We start from the raw sequence: 26,933 nt of genomic DNA on the forward strand, positions 1-26,933 counted from the left end.
GTCAGGTTCGTAGGAGAGTAGTCTGACACAGAACAAACGACCAAGAGGCGAGTCTGCTAGAATATGGGCATTTTATTCCCCGCAGCGTCGCCACAACCAACGGGTCTGGCTTATACTCACTCTACATGTTACCGGAACTGGGAGCCGTCAGTTCTCGTAGAGCGGTTGCCAACAACCCACGCTCGGCGGTTAAACGTAACCCCGGAGCAGACTCACCGAACTGGAGACTTTTCCAGCTGATATACTCTTTTCCAGATATAAACATTCATGTGAACAGCAGAGCAAGGCTAAAAAACACATTCCATTCTGGTTACATACAGATAAGAGGATTCACACGGGGAGGTGTGTAATAAGATTCACACGGGACTAAGCAACACCTCCATTCCGGTTAGATTCACACATGTATTGGGACATAATTTTTAACCGTTTCACCACATTCCACTGCTTGGCCCAATACATGTGTTACATTATGATTCACACATGTATTGGGACATAATTTTACACCACATTCCACTGCTTGGCCCAATACATGTGTTACATTATGCTTAATTCAGTTCAATTCGTTTCAGTTAATTTCAGTTCAGTCAATTCAGTGTAATTCAATTCAGCTCAGTTCAGGTCTGTTCAGTTCAATTCAATTGTGTTCAATTCAGTTCCGTCCATTTCAATTCAATTTAGCTCAGTTCCATTTTGTTCCGTTCAATTTGATTCACTTCAGTTCCACTCAGTTCAGTTCAGTTCAATCCCATTCAATTCTGTTAACTCCGCTTCAGCTTTTTGGACATGCCCACATCCTCCGCTGTACCCCAGGCAAGGGGTTCTTCGGCAGGACTGGGATCCTCTCTCAAACAAACTGCCACGTACATGCCCACATCCATGCCATCCCGGGACGGTCGGGACCTCCACAGTTTGTTCTTCTGGTTTCTTAGTCTTTTTCCAAAACATTGTTCTGTATCAAAATCTCTCCTCAATTGCGATTGACCCTGCTCGACTACGCCAAATGTTTTAAAAAATTCTCAAGGTCAGGTTCGTAGGAGAGTAGTCTGACACAGAACAAACGACCAAGAGGCGAGTCTGCTAGAATATGGGCATTTTATTCCCCGCAGCGTCGCCACAACCAACGGGTCTGGCTTATACTCACTCTACATGTTACCGGAACTGGGAGCCGTCAGTTCTCATAGAGCGGTTGCCAACAACCCACGCTCGGCGGTTAAACGTAACCCCGGAGCAGACTCACCGAACTGGAGACTTTTCCAGCTGATATACTCTTTTCCAGATATAAACATTCATGTGAACAGCAGAGCAAGGCTAAAAAACACATTCCATTCTGGTTACATACAGATAAGAAGATTCACACGGGGAGGTGTGTAATAAGATTCACACGGGACTAAGCAACACCTCCATTCCGGTTAGATTCACACATGTATTGGGACATAATTTTTAACCGTTTCACCACAGGCAGTCACTCTTATCTTACCCCTGGAGTTGAACTATTTTGTCTGTATGTGGACCAAGGCTGTAATGAGGTCAGGAGTTGAATGGCCCTGGCAGGGTACAAACAGAGTATCAGTGAGCAGATTATTCCTCCGCAAGTGCTCTTTGACAGCGTTGTTGACAACCTGTTCCATAACTTTGGGTGATGATAGAGAATAGATTAATTTGACCAGATTTTTGTGTTTAGGTATTTTTCCACATTTCCAGGTCGATGCCAGTGTTCTAACAGCTTAGGGGCGTGATAAGTTCTGGAGTAAAAGTCTTTAGTACGATTGCTGAAATGTTGTCAGGATCCATACCCTTTTCCAGGTAGGGTTTGAACCCAGACTGTCTGGTTCAGATGTAGAGACACTACCACAAGAGCCCAAAATGTAATGGGGTCAGCTTGCATATATTAGAAATGTAGTTATTTCATTCAACCTGTTCAGACATACTGAACCAGCTTAGTTGGCTCAGTTGGCTGGATAGCTGGTTTGTGATGCAGAGCATTGTGGTTTTAATTCTTGTACCAACTGAGGTTACCATGAAGGTCTCACTTTCTCAACCTGTCCCTTCTCCTGAGATGTAGTGACCCTTAAGTTAAACCACCACCAGTTGTATGTGTGAGCACTGACAATGTGGGAACAGCCCTATGATACTCTGGGAATTAGATATACTATTAAATTGTCCTGAGAGGTAGAACATGAACTTCAAAACCATTTTCCTTCCTTTTCAAATTGACGTGAAAGACTATTTATGTTATTAAAAGTCACAAAACAAATGATAAATCAGCAGTAATTGTCTGGTAAAATGCAGAGGACCTGAAATGTTGAGTCTACAAACTACTGGGGTTTATTTTACTCACTGATAATTGTGGTTATTGTGGTGTTGTATGATTTTTAACTTTGTACACCCCAGTCCAACACCAGCATCTCCAAATCATGACTACTATCGACAACACTAATTGCCAGCTTAAAGTGGAGAGGCTCTCCAAGAAGAGAGCAACATAGACATCAAGTTTCTACAGAAATGCAGGCAAGCAGGAAATAGCCTGATGTTGTGTGATTTTTAACTTTGTACACCCTAGTCCAACACTGGCATCTCCAAATCATGATAATGCCTCATTGGCAGGAATAAATGTATTCAGGTTATATCGAGTTTGTAATTTGGTGTTAATTTGACTGACCAGTTTATCATTTTTTTCACTTAATAAGCCTCTTAAATATTTCTTTATTGCTTCCATTAAATCTTTTTTGTTCTACTTCTGTAATAATTATGGGAAAATGGTTTAAGTCTTTTGCTTTTTAAAAGTTATTTTGGAGGGATAAAGGTCAGAAGCAGGCAAGTGGGACTAGTTTTGTTTGGGATCATTTTTAGGATACACTGTTTGGACCAAAGGGTGTGTTTGCACGCTGTTATGACTCTAAGGATCTTGCACTGTCTCTATCTCTGAACCAAGAGATCAAGCGGTGTGTTTTAACAGCTCTGAACAGGTTAATTAAAAATGAATTAGTTAAATAAAACCAAGGGCTATTTGCTAGAATGGTTTCATTGTGAATGCATAGACTTTCGTTACCAAATCTTTATCGTCTCATGACCGTGCAGCAGTGACAGTGTTAAAGTGGCCCCTTTCTTTTCTCGGCATTTGTTTACCAGGAACCGCGAGTGTGCGATCCTCCTTTTCCGCTGTCGAGTGAAAGTCACTTCACGGACGTAAGTGACGCTAATACTGAAAGCCAACTGCTTTTGTAAATTGCTAAAGGTTCGTTTTCGACTGCGCTCTCTCAATTTCTGAATGTAGATCAGAATGCACTGAATGTTTCATGAGGATTGCATTTAATGTTTTCCTCTCCAGCCTCGATAGTGAGCTATGCAGTTTGTTGAGCTATACTTGCATAGTTTCGTTTCTTCCACCTCGCCATTCCACTTTCATGTGATCTCGGTGAACTGTACTGTCGCGCGTTGCGCAGAACTGAAAGAGACAGGGCATTTGAGAGAGAGGTTTCTTCAGCTGTTCAGACGTTATGCTGAAGCTAAGCAAATGGCCAGGGAGCGGTGTCCTTTAGTCCACACAACCAACTGCTTCCGCCAAACCGATTAAAACTTGAGTCTAGGGAGATCTGTCAGTGTGAGGTTAGTCTCCCCATAATGAGAAATTGCAGTTGAACAAGTCTTGGTACAAACGTGGTTACCAGGTACACCAAGTGAAACACATATTGTTGGGGGGGGAGGAACTTCATGTTTCAACAGTTCTGTATCTTGTGGAAACCGGTCTAGCTCATGACAACAATAAAATCTCAAATAGGAAGACTGAGATTTTAAGATTGTGTGATTTGTGGGCATGAAAACGTTTGTGCATTTGAATATTGAACATTGAATGTAGTATTATCTTATCAAACTTAGCTGAAGTCTGGAGAAACTGGTGAGCTCAATGGAATTCCTTTTGTAGTCGAATTGTTGCTAAGCCCATGAGGGGGAGTTAGGGTGGAAAAAAGTCAGTCGTGAGTTGCATACTAAATAAGAATTGCTGATACTGGAAATCGGAAACAAAAACAAATTGCTGGAAAAGTTCAGCAGGTCTGATAACTCTCATTTCTCTCCAGATGCTAACACTTAAGTTAAGTGACTGCTCAAAACTCCAGCCAAAAAGGGAAACTGTCACCAGTTTCTGCTTAATTTTCCCAATGTCGAGGAGACTACATTGTGAGCAGTGAATACATTAGACTAGATTGCGTGAAGAAGGAAGTGAGGACTGCAGATGCTGGAGATCAGAGCTGAAAAATGTGTTGCTGGAAAAGCGCAGCATCCAAGGAGCAGGAGAATCGATGCTTCAGGTATAAGCCCTTCTTCAAAAAGGAGGAGGGTGTGCCAAGCAGGCTAAGATAAAAGGTAGGGAGAAGGGACTTGGGGGTGGGGCGTTAGGAATTCGATAGGTGGAAGGAGGTTACAGTGAGGGTGTTAGACCAGAGAGGGGGTGGGGGCGGAGAGGTCGGGAAGAAGATTGCAGGTCAAGAAGGAGGTGCTGAGTCCGAGGGTTGGGACTGAGAAAAGGTGGGGGGAGGGGAAATGAGGAAGCTGGAGGGTTCCTGGGGGGAAGATAAGGCGCTCTTCCTCCAGGCGTCAATTTGCCCTGGTCATGCTTACTGCCCTTCAACCAAGTGGCTAACTGCACCATTTTCAAAGGACAAGTTGAGAGTCGACCATTTTACTATGGGTCTGGAGTCAAATGTGGGCCAGACTGGGTAAAGATGGCAAATTCCCATCCTGAAAGGACACTAGTGAACCAGATGGGTTTTTCTGACAATGGTTTCACCGTCATTAGATCCTTAATTATTCCAGATTTTTAAAAAATTGAATTCCAGTTCTCCCATCTGGGACTCTAGAACATTAGCTGAGTTCTTGGCTTAATAGTCTAGCGATAATACCACTAGGCTATTGCCTCCTAAATGCAGCCAGTACTTTCGGTCTGTATGGATGCTGAAGCTCAGAAACAATTATTTTTGTTTTATTACTCTGCACAACATTGTAGAACTTGGATAATTATTGCTATACTTTGTAGCAAAGATGATGCATTCATTCATTACACCAAATTGCATGATATCCATAACACTATTTAGCAATAATGTGGTATAAGTGTCCCAGCATCTTGTAGTGAGGAATACATTATACGTCCTGGGCATCACAGATTGCCACCAATTGCTGGACTCTGCACTGTTCTGTCACTGGCCACAGGAAAAGCAAGCCTGCAGCCCAATTCTCCATGCATATCAAGAAGTTGCTGTGGTTGTATTGCTGAAATGAATTAAAATTTGTAAAGTTAGGCTGCATTCTTAATGATGCAAGGAACCTTCTTAATACCACCATTTACTTTCTTGCAGTTACTCCACCTCATCAGTTCAAAAAGAATTGAAATTGTGAAGATTTTCTTGCAGGTACTACATTTTTGTTCTTATTGATGTTTTCAAACTTGCATTTGATAATTTTCTTGCTTTATCTAATGTTACAACACTGGGTAAACCCTCTTGTTTAATTTAAAATCAGCTACACAGAAAATAATTATCCCATGCAGTAATCTGTTAAAATTAGAGTGGCCAAGAACTATTTAAAGTAAAAATTAACAACCTTATTTCTTAAAGTATAACAGAGAATAACTAACTAACCACTATTTACAATTTCTTCCTCTAACCCCCTATCTTTTACATTCCCTTCTATAATACTAATCCGATAAAACTCCCAATTAAGATTTACAAAACCATACTTCTTATCTCAAAACCAGGCAGCTTTTGTTCTTCTATTTGGGTCTTCCTATGTTGTCTTTTCTTTTTAGGAATTTCTGCATCCCATGTTGCTGATCGAAAAGGAACTTTAAGAGAGCTATTTTCAGGCAGTCTGTTTACATTCTGGACTTGGCAGTTCTCCTCTCAACTGTTCAATTTTCCCCCTGGTCTTATACCCTGAAAGCACTGGATTCTGTCATTGGCTTATAAGATTGTCAATATACTCAATTCAAATTGGATTGGAATTTGATATTTTTCTCGGGGTATACTTTAAACTGATTGGCCGAATTCAAATTTGTGTTTTTTGTCTCTTGGCAACTCAGCAAGTGCTGTTTGTTCTGAATCAAATGTTACTTTGTAAATTCTCCAGCACTCGGTGTACTTTCCAAGTCCTTCACTCTCTTAAAGGTACACCCACATCTTCATAACACTAATTTTACTTAGTTTGTCTTACTACCTTCTCCTCCATCATGCCTCTGTTTCCTCAAATGTCATTGATAAGGAGAGTACTGCCTTTTGTCTGCTCTGGTCCCTTGAAAAAGGAAAGATACCCTTCAGTTGGAGTACCCTTCATTTCCTGCCATGCTGCATGGGGATAGATTTTTGTTTAAACAGCTCTTTCCACGGAAGACAGAGCATCTGTGGGAGGTGGTGATATAGTGGCAATGTCACTGGACTAGATATACCGGGTGAAAGTGAGGACTGCAGTTGCTGTATATCGAAAGTTAGAGTGTGGTGCTTGAAAAACACAGCCGGTTAGCAGCTTTCGAGAAGCAGGAGAGTCGACGTTTCAGACATAAACCCTTCATCATCTCCTGCTCCTCGGAAGCTGCTTGACCGGCTGTGCTTTTCCAGCACCACACTCTTTAACTTTAGATATCCAGGGCTCTAGGCTAATGCCCTGGGGACACTGGATTTGAAAACCACCATGGCAGATGGTCATATTTGAAGTGAATGAAAATCTGCAATTAAAATCTAGTCTCCTGACTACCATTGCCAATGACCATTGTTCACATCTGATTTAGTGATGTCCTTCAGGGAAGAAAGTTTGCGGTTCTTTGCCTGGTCGATCTATATGGGACTCCAGACTCATGGCAATGTGGTTGATTCTTAATGGGCATCTGGGCAATTAGGAATGTGCAATAATTGCTGCTCCAGCCAGATTCCCCTATCTCCCGCAACACTTTGTACAACTGAATTTTTTAACATCGGAGCAGTCCAGCCTCTGAGGTCCCCAGCATCTCAGATGCAGCCTTCAGCCAATTTAATTCACTCCATGATAGCGTTAGGATTGGCTGGGATAGCACACTGGAAATCCAACCCACTATTCCTGTAGTCTTGACAAAAGTGGAAAAAGTTTGATCACCAGCAAAATTTACAACTCTACTTTGCTATCCAATTCTGATTTGAAATTGCATTTTCGATCATATTTGGGTTGGAAAACTCTCTTGTTCTGAATTTTTTTCCTCCATTTTATAACTTATTCCTAAAGTCTGTATTTTATTGTGGACTTTGTACTTCTCTAAATTTCTAAGAACTATAACTAACTGAAGAAGCTGTACCCAGGGACCTTTGTACTGAAGAGAGTGCCATGGGTGGTGACTTTTCACTGCACTCATTTGATTACCTGTAACAGTACAGCCAATTCTACTTTGTATAATTAGCCAAAAAAGAGCTTGTGAACATTTGTCTTTAAATGCAGGTAACAGAAGTATGGGGTCAGACTTAGAGTTTAAACTAGTCACATAAAAGCTATACCTTGGTAGGTATTAAGGGTAGTGGGGGTGGGTAGGGGAGGATAATAACATTCAATACTGCCAATCTGGATTACAAGATTCAATGAATTGATTAGTCTTTACAGGTCTTTAATGACTTAAGTTCAATCATTGGTCAGGAATCGATCCTTTCAATACTTGGGAAGCTTCCTTTCATGCTAGGAACAAATTACTGCAGATGCTGGAACCTATTAATAACAAAAAGTGCTGGAAATCACAACAGGTCTGGGAGCATCCATGGAGAGCAAGCAAGCTAATGTTTTGAGTCAAATAACTCATCTGATGAGTCATCTAGACTCAATGCTAGCTTGTGGATGCTGTCTGACCTGCTGTGATTTCCAGTGTTTTTTTTCAGTAAGCTCTTTCTCCTTCCATCGATAAGGTTACGCAAAGAAAGCAGTTATAGGAGAAGTGGATGCGAACAGCTAACATTAGTGGTACATCTCTCATGTTGGTTTCCCTTCCGAGGTTAGATTCTCTTTGCTGTGCTGCTCATATAAACAATCTATCATTTGGTCAGACATCCGTTCAAAAGCTGCTGTTACATTGAGCTCTCTTGCATCCAGAATAACTGGTTAATAGTAAAGCCCAACAACTCTGTCATTAGGCAAGCTGTTCCTGAACACAAACAAGTGGAGACTATTTGTCTAGCTTTGATGTTTCCAAATAGTAACATAGTTTATCGTGCACCTGTTGCCTTCATTTGATGTGCCAGCTGTAAACAGCCCAGGAAAAGTTTTGTTTTTAAATAGCAGCCATTTTTTTTCCAGTTTCCTTGATTCAAAGCAATTGTTTTCCAGTTTTGGACCACTAATAATAAAGACATCAACTGTTTCTTGATACTGTAAAAGGTTAAAGATACTGGATACTGAAAAGGCTGTGGGTCCTGACAACACTTTAGTGATAAATGTGTACTGTAGAAAGCACTGTGCCCCCTAACCAAACCACCTAACTATTCTCACCTCATTTTTGAGCACTAGGATGTTCGAAAAATTGCATCTCTCCAGTTGTGGAGAATTAACTAGGTATATCCCACCTAACCCCCCACCTCCTCCCTGGAAGCAGGAGAAGTCCAGCCCTGTCAATTTTTGTCCCATTAGGCTTTTCAAAAACAATGTAGGCCTCACTGGCCAGGTCAGCATTTTTTATCCCTTATTTTTTGAAATGGGTGAATTGCTTGGCAATCTGAGGGTTTTTAATGTAAACAACATTATTGTGGACTTGGAGCCACATGGGGACTAGACCAGGTGAGGTTGTAAGGGTAGTAGATTTTGTGCTCGAAAAGACATTAGTGAACCAGTAGGATTTTGACAGTAACTGATAATTGTTGCATGGCTCTGTCGATGAAATTAGTTTTCAATTCCACATTTTACTTATTGATTGAATTCAAATTCTCCCAGCTTACACAGTTGGATTTTGACCCATGTGCCTGTAGCATTAATCTGGGCCTCCAGATCACCATGCCCATGATTACATGACTGCCACCAATTTTCCCTTAAGTCTACTTGCAATTAGCAAGGTGTCATTGACATTGTTATCCACAGGCACTGAATAATTACCTGCTCACTGTCTTGTAGTTTAGTGTCCGCTGAAGCCCATCAGCTCCTGATCTAATTTTTGTTGAAACACCTGACACAGGAGTTAATTCCAGAGGTGGTGAGGGTTACTGTCATTAAGGACAGTATTTACTCAAGAACCCAATCGAAATGAGTCTGTGAGAATTGGAGAGAAAACGCTCTCTCCTGGTTGTAATTGCTGGAGGTCTGGCACCTCTGCAGGAGTTCTTCAGGAGAGTGCACTGACAGTCAGTATGATCAAACAGTGTCAGCATGGCTTCAGAAAGGGGAAATCGTGCCTGACAAATTGCACTGAAATTCTTTTGAGGAGTTAATAAGAAAAATGAAGGGGAAGCAGTGGCTGTAATAAATTTGGATTTTTAGAATGTTTAATGTTCCACACCTGTATATGCATGTCCTGGAACCAGGTTTGTAGATGACAATCTGGGCAAGAAGGCAAGTGGTGAGGATGACTAAGTCTGCAGATAGGTTAAGTCAGTAGGCAAAATCGAGGTTTTGAGGTCATGCTGTTTGTCAGAAAGAATAGAGGAGCTGAATATTAGTTCAATGGAGAAAGTTTGCAGGGTGCTGCAGAAGAGGTTGTGATTCCACACCCATGAATCTCTCAAAGCTAGCATCCAAGTTCTTGGGTAATGGGGAATTCCAATGGTTTTTATTTCAAAGAGAATGGAGTATGACGTTAGGGAGGCTTTGCTGAAACCGTACAAAACACTAATCAGATCACCGCTGGAACACTGTGAACAGTGTCGGAGGCCCGTGTAAGGGTATGATATACTAGCATTGGAGGCAGTTAAGAGAATTCAAAGTTTGGGTGAAGATTTGTAGCTCGGGTGCTCGTTGTTGTGGTTCTGTTCGCCGAGCTGGAAATTTTTGTTGCAAACGTTTCGTCCCCTGTCTAGGTGACATCCTCAGTGCTTGGGAGCCTCCCGTGAAGCGCTTCTGTGGTGTTTCCTCCGGCATTTATAGTGGCCTGTCCCTGCCTCTTCCGGTTGTCAGTTTCAGCTGCTCCTCGGAGCAGATGCAGCAGAAGAGCTGGGAATAAGGGAAAGCGTGTTTACAGGAGACAGGGTGGGAGGTGTAGTCCAGGTACTGGTGGTCTACGGTTTTACTTGACCCCATCAGGTCAAAAGCCAGCAATTTATTCTATGTTTTTAAATAAATGTTGTTATCTACATATCCAGAAATTGAGGCACAAATCCATAAAAATATTTCAGTTCTATTTCAATTGTGCTGTCTTGTATTAAGCAATTACTCTGCTCAAAGTCTGAGAAATATATTTTCTTTGTTTCTGGATATTGACCAGGTCTTGCTGCACTTGGTCATGGACTGCTTCAGCATCTGAGGAATCACAAATTGTGTTGAACGCTGTGCAGCAAAAATCCCACCCCGACCTCACGCTGAAGGAATGGTCATTGAAGCAGTTCGAAATGGTTAGACCGTAAGATGCAGAAGTAGGCCATTCAGCCCATTGAATGAAATCTGGCCGATGTTTCTGCCTCTTCCCTGGATTCCTTTGAAAAAGCATGACTCCCTCAGTCTTGAATGTGCCTGATATCCCAACCTCAACAGCCCTCTGCTGAAAAAAGATTCCAAATTCATTACTCACAAAGAAGAAATTCCTCCTTATCAGTTATAAAGTGTGCAACTCCTTATTGTGAGATTATGTCCTCGAGTCCTAGATTCACCCAAAGGGGAAAACATGTTTCTGCAACAACCCTGTCACGTGCTCTCAGAATCAGTGTTTCAATCAGGTGGTCTCTCATTCTTCTAAATTCCATAATGTACTCAACCTCTCCTCATAAGAGGGTTCCTGTCAAACTCAAGAAGGGCTTTTGCCCGAAACGTCGATTTTGCCTGTCCTCGGAAGCTGCCTGAATTGCTGTGCTCTTCCAGCACCACTGATCCAGACTCAAGATCAGTCTAGTGAACATTCTCTTAACTGCTGTTGTGGTTCTGTTTGCCGAGCTGAAATTTTTGTTGCAAACGTTTCGTCCCCTGTTTAGGTGACATCCTCAGTGCTTGGGAGCCTCCTGTGAAGCGCTTCTGTGGTGTTTCCTCTGGCATTTATAGCGGCCTGTCCCTGCCGCTTCCGGTTGTCAGTTTCAGCTGTCTGCTGTAATGGCCGGTATATTGGGTCCAGGTCGATGTGTTTGTTGATGGAGTTTGTGGATGAGTGCCATGCTTCTAGGAATTCCCTGGCTGTTTTCTGTTTGGCTTGCCCTATAATGGTAGTGTTGTCCCAGTTGAATTCATGTTGCTTGTCGTCTGCGTGTGTGACTACTAAGGATAGCTGGTCGTGGCGTTTCGTGACTAGTTGATGTTCATGGATGCGGATTGTTAGCTGTCTTCCTGTTTGTCCTATATAGTGTTTTGTGTAGTCCTTGCATGGTATTTTGTACACTACATTAGTTTTGCTCATGCTGGGTCTCGGGTCCTTCGTTCTGGTGAATTGTTGTCTGAGGGTGGCTGTTGGTTTGTGTGCTGTTATAAGTCCTAGTGGTCGCAATAGTCTGGCTGTCATTTCTGAAATGCTCCTGATGTATGGTGGTGTGGCTAGTCCTTTGGGTTCCGGCGTGTCCTTGTTCCATTGTCTTTCTCTTAGGCATCTGTTGATGAAATTGCACAAGTATCCGTTTTTGGCGAATACCTTGTACAGATGTTCCTCTTCCTCTTTTTGTAGTTCTGGTGTGCTGCAGTGTGTTGTGGCCCTTTTGAATAGTGTCTTGATGCAACTTCGTTTATGTGTATTGGGGTGGTTGCTTTCATAGTTCAGGACTTGGTCTGTGTGTGTGGCTTTCCTGTGTACCTTGGTGGTGAATTCTCCGTTCGGTGTTCTCTGTACCATCACGTCTAGGAATGGGAGTTGGCGTTGATGATCCGGTGTGTGTTCTCTATTTCTGTGTTTTTAATGATTACAAAGGTGTCATCAACATATCTGACCCAGAGTTTGGGTTGAATTTGTGGTAAGACTGTTTGTTCCAACCTTTGCATTGCTGCTTCTGCTTAGAGTCCAGAGATTGATGAGCCCATGGGTGTTCCGTTGATTTGTTCGTATATCTGGTTGTTGAATGTGAAGTGTGTTGTGAGGCACAAGTCCAGTAGTTTAAGTATGCCGTCTTTGTTGATAGGTTCAACGTCCTGTTACCTGTTCTGTATGTCCAGCAGGTTGGCTATTGTTTCTCTGGCTAGGGTTTTGTCAATAGAGGTGAACAGTGCCGTTACGTCGAATGAGACCATAGTTTCTTCCTTGTCTATGTGTATATTTCTGATGATGTCCAAGAATTCCTGTGTTGATTGTATAAATTGTCCCAGTAGCTTGACTAGTTGATTTTTGAGAGAGAGTTGGCTGAATGTGACTGAGCACATATGACTCTCACACTTTCTTTTGAGATAGCATGCTTAACTAAGTACTGGGAGATGTGGAAACATTTATTTGACACAGGCGAAGTCAATTAGAAAGAAAACAGTCAAGATGGTGTTGGTAATTATCTTTCTAACCATATGCATCCGACAAGGATAAAGGGAAATACTATGTTGGGGCAATGCTTCATATTTCCTGCCATGGGAACAATCTAACCTACCCTTTAAAAAGAGTCCATAATGTGGACAAATAGCATGTGAGTACTTTGATATCCTTAAGCAATTCATTATGCGGCATGGTGGCACAGTGGTTAGCACTGTTGCCTCACAGCGCCAGAGACCCGGCTTCAATTCCCGTCTCAGGCGACCGACTGTGTGGAGTTTGCACATTCTCCCCGTGTCTGCGAGGGTTTGCTCCGGTTTCCTCCCACAGTCCAAAGATGTGCAGGTCAGGTGAATTGGCCATGCTAAATTGCCCGTAGTGTTAGGTAAGGGGTAGATGTAGGTATATGGGTGGGTTGCGCTTCGGCGGGGCGGTGTGGACTTGTTGGGCCGAAGGGCCTGTTTCCACACTGTAAGTAATCTAATCTAAGCTAATCTAATCTAATCTAAAAAAAAGATATCACTTGAATAGCAACAATTACCATGCATCACCATGCTATCACACAAAGGAAAAGTGAGGATTTCTTTAGAATAGGTGGAACTGACCAAATGCAACAGATACACTTGTTCAAATTGTTCAAGTAAAACAGCTCCATTCTTGAATATCAAAAGGGAGTCTGCAGGATGGTTTAAAGATTGCTTTTCATATACGTTTGTTCAGCATGATCTACTTACAGCAGCCCTTGCAGGCATGCTTGCACTGCTCTGAAAAATAAAAAAAAGACTTCCATTGGAATTGAGCAGTTACTAAGAAGTATTTGTGTATTAGTTGCATGAGAGATTTGCAAAACAACCAATCAGAGGTATTCGACTGACTGTGAACTCAAATTCAAAGCTTGTGCATCATTTTAAACTGCATTGGCGAAATGGCTGTTACTGTTTGCTGCTTTTTAAATAATTAAACTTGTTCATTTTTGTTAATTTTGAGCATGTTGAAAACAGAAACAACCAACTGCAGCCTGAATCCCAATTGGATTGGGCAAGCCACAGTGTGTAAAAATGAAAGTGGGCTGACATTAATTGGTAAAACAAAAGATGCTACCAGCCTTGAAGTTTATAGAATTGTACAATCCCTACAGTGCAGATAAAGGCTATTCGACCCATCAAGTCAGCACCGAAATTCAAAAGCATCTCACCACCACCCAGCTTCCCCCCCCCCCCCACTCCCCATTCCCATATTTACCATGGCTAATACACCTAGCCTCTACATCCCCGGATGCTACGGTGCAATTTAACCAGCTAATCTATTGCAAATCTTAGAACTGTGTGAGAAAAACTGGAGCACCTGTTAGGAACCCATGCCCAAGGTTAGAATTGAACCCAAGTCCTTGGTGCTGTGAGGCAGCAGTACTAACCACTGTTCTGCCCCAAGAGTCACAGAATTGCTACGTACAGAACCTGTTGCTCTTCTGTAGCCTCAATTCTTCTCCAAATGTGGCAGCACAAAACTTGAATCTCCCTCCAGTGAGGATGTTGTGTGGGTGGAGAACCTGAATCACCGCTAACCACTTTTGGCACTGTTCCCTCACCTCTCAGGATACCTCCTCCTCACCCTACACATTTTCTTGCTCTGTGTAGATATTTTCCTAATCCATCTATTCAGAGTTGCGAGTACACCGGTCTGGAGCAAGTGGGACTTGAACCTGGGCCTTCTAGTCTGTGGTTCATTACTACCGCACTACAAATATCTTTTGCTTTCCAACACCACATTTTCTCTGTGTCTGCGTGGGTTTCCTCCGGGTGCTCCAGTTTCCTCCCACAGTCAGAAAGATGTGAAGGGCAGGTGAATTGGCCAATATTGCCCATGGGTTTGGTGCATTAATCAGAAGGAAATGGGTCTGGATGGGTTGCTCTTTGGAGGGTTGGTGTGGACTTGGTGGGCCGAAGGGCCTGTTTCCACACTGTAGGGAATCTAATCTACTCCGCTCCCTCATCCATGACTGACATTATCCTGATTGTCTGCTCAGCTGGATAAGCTCAGTTGAGTTTGGTATTTTCTGCCACTTCCAGGGCAGCTACTCTTTCCACCTGGGTATGTCCAATTAAAATTACTCCAAGTTTACTAGGTTGAGCAATGGAAAGCTATGGTAGAGAAATAAATCTGGATAACATCAGATGTATGAAACAAAGGAATGATCAGTAATTTAAAATCAGTGCCATTGAGGTATTTTTGTTTTGAGCTCTAATGAAAACTTAGTATGCCATTAACAGTTCAATTACTTTTGAATGCATCAGCCAATGTTTTTTTTTTCTCTCTAGCATTCAGTGGTAACAAGTGACCAAAGACGCAAGGAATGGGATCAGGAATAGTTCACCATTTAAAACGATCATGATTGCTCTTTTAAGTGTGACCTCCTACTCTCCATGTCTTCAATGCTGAATCTGCCCCACTTGGAGTGGGGTAAACTTCCAGATTTAAAATTATTGGGAGTCAATGATACAATCTACAGTACACTATTTACAAAACATACACAGGTCTTACTGTTTGTCAATAGCTGTGGGCCCAGAGAATCTTTCTCAAAATACCAATGTTCTAAGCTTCAAAAGGCCATATTGAATTCCAGTTTCATCTCTCCCTTTTAAATTTTAAACACTGGCTTGTTAGTGAGCAAGTTTAATCTGATTTTCAGAAATGTAAGCTACAGATAATTAGTACCACTGTATTCTATGACCAGGCAGGTTAGCAAACCTTAATTCCTTTTCCACCCTGTCTCCACAACATCAAAATACTCACCAGCACTAGAGAAGATTTGGAGTTTGAGACTTGGTGATAAGGATTTTCCCTCTTGTTTAACAGAGTAGTTTGGTAAAAGTGGATCTTACCAGCCCAACTTTGACACCTGAAACAAATAAATTGCAGGATAAACTCCAAGTCTGGCAGCATCTGTGGAGAGAAAACAGTTTTGTGTACAGTGACCCACCCTCAAAACTGAATTCCGTATTCTAAGGACTCCATGTTAATTTTTTTTCCTCGAGAGGTGTTGGCAGATCTGAGTTTCTCTGGCAGTTTCTGTTTTTGTCTTTTGTCTTTGTTTTACTACCTTGTTCCTATCAGTTGAGTAATTGGCTGTGGCTATGAGTTGCTGCTGGTGACTGCTCACTTTTGGTCTAGGGAAGGAGTGTTTGATTCTTGTCCCTAACTGGAAACTTGTAACAATAACTGCATTTGTCTTGCCAAATAAACAGCTGGAAAAAGTAAACCTCTCTCAGAAGAAAAAAAGCTGCTCAGTTGGGTTTTAGCAGTTTCACTGCAAAAAAATTGAAGCATTTGTGGAGGTGTTTATTGTTTTTTCTAATTCTATTGGCTATTTCTTAACTGAATGTGTTGTTCAGAAGGCCCTGCCGAATTTGGGATTCACACCCTTCCCCCTGCTGGTACAAATGAATCTGCTGAAAATGTGAGCTGAACGCTACACTTGGGTGCTACCTATCACTTTGACAGGGGAGGGGGTGCATGTTTGGGCCCAAGAAATCTTAAGTTTTCTCTCCATGTTGTCAAATTTCCAAACGTGGAGAAACCAAATTCCAAATTCACAAGCTATAGTATCCACGCTGAATGCTGAACAGTGATATTCTTCATTTCAGGAATTCACTCCCTTTGAAACCCCATTTGGAAGATTTTCCTTCCACGTTTTTATACAGTTATGTAAATAGTTACAGTAATAAATGAAGAAATTTGTAACTACAGAGGAACCTCGATTATTTGAATATCAATTATCCGAATTTCGGATTAACCGAAGAAGATTTCGAGGTTTAGATAGAAACATTACATCAAAGAGGTGTACCAACACTGATTGCGTCTTTTGTTTACAGTGATTAAAAGTGAATTTGGCTTACTGAAATGCTGCCGAGAACAGTCCTGCACATCGATTGGAGCCCAGGCACTGTCTCCAAATGACTGATCTCCTTCCCTCCCTCTCTCTCTCTCCACACTTTTCCTGGAGTTCTAGACAGAGGTGTGCCCTAAACCACCCCCTTCCCCAGATAATCTCTCCAACATTGTCCTGTACAGGACAGAGTGGGAACTTGTCAAAAAGTTGTGTGTGTGTGCTATTTTGAGACTCACCCCTCAAAGGCGGCAGCAGTCTTGCTGTTGGTGTCCAGTCCGGCTGCCATCTCCATTCTGGGGGTGGGGGTGCGCAGGGTGGAGTGGTGGAGGTGGGAGTGTGCAGGCAGGGGAGGGGGGGGGGTGTTGTTGCTTAATCTCCTGAACAGGGGGTGGACATAGCAAGTGCTTACTCTGTCAATCCCATTGAAGCAGCGGCAAGGACAGGCTTCAGCAATGCTACAGGTCCCTTACAAGTGTGTGTCTGCTCAGAAACAAACCCTGAGACAGCGAGAGGGAGCAAGACAGGCAGAGTGAGGAAAAAGGAATCTTCAGAAAGCTCCAAGTCCCCAAGGAGAGGCATTGAATCAGTTATCCGAATAATCAATTATCCGAGCAAAATACTGCCTGCCCATCTCATTCAGATAGTTGAGGCCCCTCTGTGTACTAACGTCTGCATTCACACTTCATGTAGCTATGTCTTGGCTAAGGTGTGGTGAAAAACAAATGGTGTAATGTTATTTTAGGAGTTGTATAACTTGATACATCCTAGCCTTGGACTTAGCAGCATAAATCACATGACCAACTAACCTTTAATAGTTCAGCAGAAGCAGTGCTTGGAGTTGCACACATCCTGAACTGCAAATTTTAGTCTAAGCTGTTGACCCTGCTTGAGCTTGTCAAGTAAATGGAATTTGTGTGACTCAATTTGTTTCTTACTGATAACACAAGAAAACACGGCAAATATTACTGAAAGTGTCACGAATTTTTAAAATTTGATTTCTTGTAGGTGGTAGATTGCTAGATAAAGTATCTGTTTTATTTGTGGCAAATCATTTTCAGATGTGCTAATGAAATTAGACTGCCAGTCTTTAATTATATTGAGTAATATTTTTAATATGAATTATTTTAAAATTTACATGTTTGAGCCAGCCTAGTCAGTGATTTTTAAAAAAAATTGGTATTGTATAATATATACAAAAATACTTTTTAGTTTGGGCAAACAACTTAACTGGGTCTGTCAGGAATATATGTTCTCCTTTCCCCACCCTTCCCATTTGCTATTTCCAGGCTCTTGCTTTTCTTAGATACCATGAAGAAGAAAATCCTGTCCATGAAGGTTTTATTTTCTGGTACCTTTTTTTTAAGTTTTATTTTCTTGGGTTACATGCATTGAAAAGTGCATGTATTAGAGACCCTATTTAACTTTTTTCATGAAACTAAAAGCGTTGAGTGAATGCAGCAATGGTTTTGTTTCTGCCCTGAGTACAATGTTTACTGGAAGTGCGCTTTATACAGTTGGTGATACAAACAGACCTCAATAGTAGCAAGTGCAGGTTAGAACCAGCAACCATAGTGTTTGTAAAGAAAAATACCTTCCTGTTTCAGCGTTTCTGTGTTAGTAATGTAGTAATGCCTTTGCAACTGTACTAGCAATGTGGTACAACCTTTTTTCTATATTTGCTTTTTTTTCCTCTGCTTGCTCTTAAAGCACAGTAAATGATCTGATACAATCTTAAGTCCAACAATTCACAAATTTTGTGCTTCTGTTCTGAGAGTTTGTTTTCATATTTTGAGCATGTACTATTGTTTATGTTCTGATTGTGTTTCACCATGTCTTTAGAGATGGAGACGGCCTCACCTCCGGGACAAAGTAATGACTCAGTAGAAGATCGGACTGCTGCACAACGATATATGATTCAAGTGAATGGAGTTTTACATGATGGTAAAACCTACATCTTGTGAATAATTATAGATCAGGTGATAAGTCAAGACAGTCGTTAAGTTTGTTCCATCATTTGAGTAACACTGGTTATGGATTTTTTTTTAAATTCCTAGGCTTAGTAAATGGAAGCATTGCTTAATACAATTTCACCAACCTAAGAATCAGCTTTGGAAATCTCCAAGGATTTTTAATAAAACTGCCTTTCTTTTCTCCTCTTTGTTTTTTTTCCCCCACATTTGTAAAAAAAATCTGGGTGCCCTTTTTTGTTTAAAGTGAAGTTTACTCAGGCTATTACTTGCATGGAGATGAACTAAAGCATTTAAAATGAGTATTGTTACTTTTTAATATTTCAGTGGGAAAAAAAATTGACATTATGTTGAAGTTTCTCATCCTGCATTCTGGCAGGACATTTTGCAAGAATACAAATTCCAGAGGAAGACAACATTTACATAGAACATAGAACATTACAGCGCAGTACAGGCCCTTCGGCCCTAGATGTTGCACTGACCTGTCATACCAATCTGAAGCCCATCTAACCTACACTATTCCATGTACGTCCATGTGCTTGTCTAGTGACAACTTAAATGTACTTAAAGTTGGCGAATCAAATTTGTACTGAACAAGAGGAGAGGTCTGATTCGTTAGGAGGTGGACTCTAGTACAACAAAAATTGGTAAAGAGTGTAAATCTAGTTTTAGTTTTAATTGCTAGCTGGGCCAGCATTTATTGGCCATCTCTAATTACCCAGAGGACAGTTGAGTCAACTACACTGCTGTAGGTCTGGCATTCTGTAGTTCAGACCAAGAAAGGATGGTGGTTTGCTTTCATTGTCAGTCAGCATGGAAACCAGACCCTGTTTCCAAACTAAACTATTCCCACTTGCCTGCAGTTGGCCCATATCCCTCAACATTTCCTATTCACGTCCTTACCCAAAAGTATTTTAAATGTTGTAACTGTACTTGCATCCACCACTTACTCTGGCAATTCATTCCACACATGAGAATATATCAAAGTTTGCAGTTAACACTAACATGAGTAGCAGAGCGAAGTGTTCAGAGGACTGTGAAACTTTGTAGAGGACCACAGATACTTTAAATGCGTTGTCAAACATCTGGCAGATGGAATACCATGTTAATAAATGTTAAGTCATCCATTTTGGTAGGAATCAAAGTAAAAAGGACTATTATTTGAATGGTTAAAAAGTTGCAGAATGCTGCTGTGCAGAAGGACCTGGGTGTCCTTGTGCATGAATCAGAGGTTTGGTCTGCAGGTACAACAAGTAATTGGGAAGGCAAATGGAATTTTGCCCTTCATTGCTAAAGGGATTGAATTTAAAAGCAGGAATATTATGCTGCAGCTGTATAGGGTGCTGGTGAGGCCACACCTGAAGTACTATGGGCAGTTTTGGTCTCCTTACTTGAGAAAGGATGGACTGGCACGAGAGGAGGTGCAGAGGAGGTTCACTAGGTTGATTCCAAAATTGAGAGGATTGGCTTATGAGGAGACTGAGTAGACTGGGATTATATTCATTGGAATTTAGAAGCTTAGAAACATAAAATTATGAAGGGAATAGATAAGATAGACGTAGAGATGATGTTTCCACTGGCAGATGAAACTAGAATAAGAGGGTACAGCCTCAGAATTAGGGGGAGCAGCTTAAGGACTGAATTGAGAAGGAGCTTCTTCACCCAGAGGGTTGTAAGTCTATGGAATTCTCTGTCCAGTGAAGTAGTTGCTGCTACTTCAGTAAATGTTTTTAAAGCTAAGATTGATAATTATTTTGAACAATCAAGAAATTAGAGGTTATGGTGAGAAGGTGGGTAAATGTAGCTGAGGTCACAAAAAGATCAGCCATGATCTTATTGAATAGCAGAGCAGGCGCAGAGGGCCAAAGGGGTTACTCCTGCTCCTAGTTCATGTTCATATGTAACCACTCTATGTAAAAAGTTGCCCCTTATATCTTTCTTTCTCCTCTCATCTTTAAAAATATGCTCCCTTGTTTTGAATTTCCGCAACCTAGGGAAAACACCTTTATCTATTCACCTTCTCCATGCCCCTCATGATTTTATAAACCTCTATAAAGTCACTCCTCAACCTCATACAATCCAGTGAAAAAAGTCTCAGTCTTTCCAGTCTATTTTTTTAACTCAAACCCTCCATTCCTGGCAACATCCTGGTAAATATTTTTTCTGAAGCCTCTCCAATTTAATAATATCCTTTCTATAGCGGAGTGACCAGACTGCACACAGTACTCCAGAAGAGGACTTACCAATGTCCTCCACAACCTCAACATGGTATCTCAATTCCTGTACTTGAAAGGTCTGAGCTCTGAGGGCAAGCATGCTAAACACTGCCTTAACCACCCGGTCTACCTGTGATGTAGATTTCAAAGAACTATGTATCTGAATCCTAAGGTCTCTCTGTTCTACAATTAATTGTATAAGTCCTGGCCTTGTTTGTTTCACCAAATGTAATCCCTTGCATTTATTTGAATTAAACTCTATCTGCCACTCCTCAGCTCAATTGATCAAGATATCTTTGTAACCTTGGATAAGCTTCTCCACTATCCATTATACCACCACTACAAACTTACCAATCATGTCTTCTACATTCTCCTCCAAACTGTTTGTATGACTGACAGATAAAAGTGGATTCAGTACTGATTCCTGTGGAGCACTGATGGTCACAGGCCTCTAGTCTGAGAAACCACCACCCTCTGTCTCCTACCATCAAGCCAATTTTGTATCTAATTGGCAAGCTCATCCTGAATCTCATATGATGTAATTTTACTAATTAGTCTTCCATGCGGAACCTTGTTAAAGGCTTTACTAAACAATAATCACATAAACAATGTCCACTGCTCTGCCCTCATCAATTTTTGAGTTTTTGAAGGGAGTAACCAATCGAGTTTGAGACATGATTTCCCTCCCAGAAAACCATTTTGATTATTCCTACTCAGTCCTTGCCTCTCCAAATGCATGTAAATCCTATCTTGCAGAAACACCTCCAACAACTTACTCACCACCGATGTCAAACTCTCAAGTCTCCGGCTTCTCCTTACAACCTTCCTTAAATAAAGGCACAGCATTAGCACCCCTTCAGACCTCTGGTACCGAACGCATAGTTATAGATGATGCAAATATTTCTGCTGGGGCCCATCAATTTCTTTTCTGTCTTCCGACAATGCCCTAGGACACAAGTGAACAGGTACCAGAGAATCTATCAGGTTTCTCAGACCTCCATCACCACTACTTCTGTAATTTGAACTATTTTCAGAACAACCAGATGTATTTTCCCAAGTTCTCCAGCTTTCGTTTCTTTCTTCACAGTAAAAACTGACGTGAAGTATTCAACCAATATCTCTCCTATCTCCTGAGGATCAACACATAGACAAGGAGCCTTAATCTCTCTCTAGTTGTATTTTTGCTCTTAAAGTGTTTGTAGAATTTCTTTTGGATCATCCTTAACCTTATCGGCCAACACTATCAATCCCCTCTTTGCTCTCCTGATTTTCATCTTAAGAATGCCCCTACACTTTTTTAAACTTTTCACGAGAATCAGTTGATCCCAGTTGTCTATATCTAATATTCTTTGTTATTCGTAACTAGAACCTTGTCTTTATCCATTGTTCCCTAACCTTGTCAGCCTTGCTCTTTACCAACAGGGACATAATGCCTTTGAACTCTCATTATCACACTTTTGAAAGCCTCACACCTGTCAGTTGTCCCTTTACCTAAGAACAGTCTACTTCATTTAACTTGAATGTTCATCTCCTATCATTAAAATAGGCTTTACACCAATTAAGAGCTTTAACTTTTATGCAAGTTATCCTTTTCTGTAACTATATTTTAAAACCAATAGAATTATAATCACTTGTCCCAAAATGTTCCACTCCTAACGCTTCAGTTACTTGGCTTTCCTTATTCCCGAAGAATAGGTCAAGTTTTGCTCCTTCTCTCATAGGTACATTTAAATATATAAAGTGAAGATCTGGACCCCAGGGTGGGGTGGGGTGGAGGTCTCTCTGTTCTGTGATCAGTCAATAGTACTCATAATTGGTCTGGTTCTTTAAGACTTCATTCTTTATTTTCTTCATACGGCTGGGCACAGATTGTCCAGAAACACAGAGGTTATACACTTCCGTGTTCCTCAGAGGAGTTGCGCATGTGGCTTAAAACAAAGACATTTTTATAGTTTTCTTAAAGAAGGTACAGTTCATAATCGTATAGTACATTCAGACAATTATCAATCGATTAACAAAATAGTTTTATTTGACAGCTACTTGGTCCAATGATATTTCCTGGGAACCAATTTTGTTTTCCAACACTCGGGCCACCCTTATCTCCGAAACCGAGTCTTTGCACCTGCACTTGAATGTCAGTTAGGATAGCCAGTAATTTCTTATCTAATATAGTTATTTCTATGATATAAAGGAAGCACTGTCTGCTAATCTCCGTTGAAGCTAACTGTGGTTAGTTAATTGTGCCGCTATGGCAGAGTTAAAAGCCATTTTATGCAGCTTTTAGCAGAATTGTCAATTTGCAGTTTCAAAGCCATTTTGTCATATTATTTGCATTGAGAAGCCATTTTGTTGTCACCGAAGTTAGTAAGAGCATGTGTTAAGTGGTTGTTCCTGACAACAACTGGTTACCTCAGCCAGTATTCAGCTTTCAGATCCTCAAAAGGACATGAGTGAACTGAAGGGTTTTCTTCTGGCAATTGACAACGGTTTTGTGGTCACAGCTTTGTAATTTTAGATATTTATTGAATTCAAATCATCTGTCATGGTGGGATTTGAAGCCAGGTCCCCAGAGCATTATCTGGATTTTTCTTTAATATATTGTGCTAAAACTGTTAGGCTATTGCTGTTTCACCAAAGAGTAGTGAGCCTGTGGAATTCATGACCATAAAGTGATTGCGACCAAAACATTGTTATGGCTAAGGGACTCACAAGATATAAAGGGAGGGGGCTGGGGATTAGGATATTGAACTCAATGATCAGCGACAATCATGACTGATACATTATTCTCAGCATGGAATGGCCTACTCCTCCTATCCTCTGTTTCTGTTTTTCCCCATAAGCTGGTTCATTTGTCAGTGAAAACCTTAGCCAATCGGAGTTGATCTGTTTGGTTTAAAATTTAAGCACAGCTTAGCTGATAACTTTCAATGGATACATTCTTCATGTCAACAATCAGAGTCCACTTGTCAACCAATCAGCGCTTTTCTCATGTAGTGTGAATGATTCTTTCCTTTGGATTTTTATTCTTGCAAAATTTTCTGATGAATGCAAAACAAAATTTCAAATTGTTTTAAGAAATTACAGCATGCAAAAGGCATCTAGATGGATATATGAATAGGAAGGATGTAGAGGGATATGGGCCACGTGCTGGCAAATGGGACTAGATTAGGTTCGGATATCTGTTGGCATGGATGAGTTGGACTGAAGGGTCTGTTTCTGTGCTGTATATCTGACTCTAAATGCTCAAGTTCTATACTAACCAGTGACTTTTTACCAATTTATATATCAACCACAAATAGTTAAATAATTAATTACAATTTGTGTTTTATTTTTCTTGCTATAAGACTTATCATTTTTCAACAGTTTGTTTCTTCAACGTTTTCCTTTCTCATCTCTATGGAGAGTGTGGCACTGGAAAAGCACAGCAGATCAGGCAGCATCCAAGGAGCAGGCTTATGCCTGAAACATCAATTCTCCTGCTCCTCGGATGCTGCCTGACCTGCTGTGCTTTTCCAGCACCATGCTCTCGACTGATCTCCAGCATCTGCAGTCCTCACTCTCTCTCTCTCCTTTTCTCATCTCTATGTCTAGTAGCTTCTGAGGTTGAATAGGATGGGGAAAAAATGATTGGTTATGTACAAGTATCTGTCATTATAGTTTTTGGTTGTTGCATTTTCAAGAACTTCCTTACAGTTAGCTTGTCTGCAGTTAGGAAGTATGTTGACTTTCAGTATGAGCAACTTGATAGTTTAAGGCTGTCGTTTGGCCTAGTGCCTGCAAAACTTAAACCTCAAACACGTAAGCCTAATAGCCTGTTTTCTGAAACAGAATAATAGATGAAAATAAATATGGAAATGAGTGGGCAGTGACAATTTTTGTTCTAATCCAATTTAGTAACCACAATATTTTATGACCTACCAATCACATTCAACATCAGAATTAGCCCAATACTTATTGGGTGAGGAATAATGAATAAACTGTAGTTTTAGAAGTTGGAGAGATAATTGAAGTTGAAAGGGTGGATTTTATGAAGTTATTTTAAAGGTACAACTATACTCAAGCTGTACCTTTTTAATGTAACTTTTATTTTCTTCATTTCTCTATTCTGTACGTACACCGTACCTAGGTGCAATCTTAAGGTGGTGCTGTGTGTTGGTGACATTGTTATACTGTAACTAATCTTGGAACTGAAGAAGTTTACATAAGTACCTTTGTACCTAAGATGGTGCTGTAAGCGGTGCCCTATAAACTTGCACTGTATTCATTTGAGGACATGTGACAAAGCTAATTAAATTCAATTTGATTTGAGGTTGAGAGATCTTGTGTACTCATGTATAGGTCAAATTTTGAAGACTTTGTTTTTTTTAAGCTGAAATTAGGGGCTTGACTTAGACACGAGGTATTGTTTTCAATGGGGTGAAATTCATGATGTAGTTCGAAATACCATCTTATTAGCAGAGGTCAATTTGATCACACAACGAATCCCAGGTAAAGAAGAATCCTAAATACATACTGAATCCTAATCTGTTGCTTTCCATCTTCCTGCTGGGTCTGAGTCAGGAACGCAAACTTTCCTCAATTTGCTACATTCTCAGATACAATACATGGAGTTCCATTTGTTCTGTGGTGTTTGGGTGGGCTGGTTCCTTGCCCACAGGCTACAGCTCTGATTGGCGTGTGGCCTGCCCATCAAGCAGGTGGGTAATCTGATTGGCAGGTAGTGATGTCATTGGAGACAGGTGACCGGCACCACCTTCCTGCCATGTGCCTGTGTGGGGCTGTGCTGATGGAAGGCACTAGAGGTTCATAACCTTGCGCCAAATGGTGATGGAGGGTTGGGGTTTAGGGGAAGGAGGAGGCAAAGGGAAGGGTTGGGGGGGGGGGAGGGCCTGTTACACAGCAGCTCACTCAACTGCCGATTAATGAGTGACATCTCCTGCAGATACCACATTAACCTGCAGAAAGGGAACGCGGTGTCTCAATCTGCCTCTCACTCTCGTTTCCAAATTGAATGAAACTAGGTGGATTAATGGCATTAACATTGGCACTGGAAATGACAACTGCAAACAAGTCTTGTTGATGTTAAAATCCTTATCAACAGTGAGTCTAGGAGATAGTGAGGACAGCAGATGCTGGAAATCAGAGTGAAGAGTGTGGTGCTGGAAAAGCACAGCAGGTCAGGCGGCATTCAAGGAGCAGGGGGCTCCGACATATTGGGCATAAGCCCTTCATTAGGAATGAGGCTTATGAATTGGGGCGTGGGGGGCTGAGAGATAAGTGGAAGGGGAGTAGGGGTGGCGATGGGGGAAAGTAGCTGAGAATGCGATAGGTAGATGAAGGTGTGGGAGAAGGTGATAGGATGGAGTGGATAGATTGGAAAGATGATGGACAGGTCAAGATGCGGCCGGGTTGGAGGCTTGGAACTCTGATAAGGTGGGGTGAGGGGAAATGAGGAAACTGATAAAATCCACATTAATCCCGTGTGGTTGTAAGGTCCACCTCACTGCCCCATGGCTGAACACTTCAACTCTCCCTCCCACTCCACCGAGGACATGCAGGTCTTGGGCCTCCTCCATCGCCAAACCCTTACCACCTAACCCCTGGAGGAAGAACGCCTCATTATCCGCGTTGGGACCCTGCAACCACACAGGATTAGTGTGGATTTCACAAGTTTCCTCAACCTTCCCCCAATATCCAGGCTTGGGCTGACAAGTAGCAAGTAACATTCATGTCACACTAGTACAGATAATGACCATCCCCAGGAGATAATCCAATGCAGAAATTTACCAAGGTTCTTTTGGACAGCATCTTCCAAACCCATGACCACTGCTATCTAGAAGCACAAGGGAATTCCAGCACCTGCAAGTTTGATTCCACTTATATATCATTGTTCCTTCAGTGTTGCTCGGTCAGAATTCTGGAACTTCCTCCTTTTTAATGGCATTTTGGGTATACCACCAACCAATGGACTGCAGCAGTTCAGAGGCAGCTCACCAAGAATGGGCAATAATAATAAGAACCTCATGATATGCAATTGACAGCTGGGAAAGGCTGTTTCTCTTCTGGCTCTCGGGTCATCCTGTTCCTCCTTTTGTTGCAGTGCATGACCATCAATCTGCTGGCTTTAACCTCCACCTTGCTTTGTTGCTTTTTAATTCTGTTATAAAAGGCAAAAGTCTTGTTTGACTGCAGAAGCCTCCAAGGGAAGCTTGCATTTTAAGCTTATTTTCTACCCGGCAGGAGATGTCTACAACGTTGATTAAATTTCACTCCGATGGGGATCCATCATTTTCAGG

At 41.4% G+C, this 26,933-nt stretch overlaps 1 protein-coding gene and 1 long non-coding RNA gene across 5 annotated transcripts in view; one reads left to right on the forward strand and one right to left on the reverse strand.

Moving 5' to 3' along the window:
- Window positions 1-3,119: 3,119 nt before the first annotated feature.
- The window catches only part of LOC122559054 (uncharacterized), a 174,684-nt gene continuing 150,870 nt past the window's right edge, over window positions 3,120-26,933 (forward strand). The window contains exons 1-3 of one of the 4 annotated variants that reach the window (XM_043708275.2): window positions 3,120-3,186; window positions 5,352-5,405; window positions 18,294-18,395. In XM_043708275.2, coding sequence (XP_043564210.2) covers window positions 18,296-18,395 — 100 coding nt within the window. In that variant the 5' untranslated portion in view covers window positions 3,120-3,186; window positions 5,352-5,405; window positions 18,294-18,295. Of the gene's footprint in view, window positions 3,236-4,088; window positions 4,308-5,351; window positions 5,406-18,293; window positions 18,431-26,933 lie in introns of those variants that run through there. The other 3 variants (XM_043708265.2, XM_087999781.1, XM_087999782.1) reach the window with 3 other exon arrangements.
- LOC148151969 (uncharacterized) lies at window positions 4,967-17,202 on the reverse strand. Its single transcript, XR_015761228.1, has 3 exons — window positions 16,691-17,202; window positions 15,359-15,464; window positions 4,967-5,265 (listed from the first exon to the last, which is right to left on the reverse strand). It is a non-coding gene; the product is annotated as an uncharacterized LOC148151969 (long non-coding RNA).

Source organism: Chiloscyllium plagiosum, unplaced genomic scaffold (genome assembly GCF_037043375.1).
Source record: "Chiloscyllium plagiosum isolate Xiang-an unplaced genomic scaffold, Cpla_swu_hap1 HiC_scaffold_2, whole genome shotgun sequence".
Lineage (NCBI taxonomy): Eukaryota > Metazoa > Chordata > Chondrichthyes > Orectolobiformes > Hemiscylliidae > Chiloscyllium > Chiloscyllium plagiosum.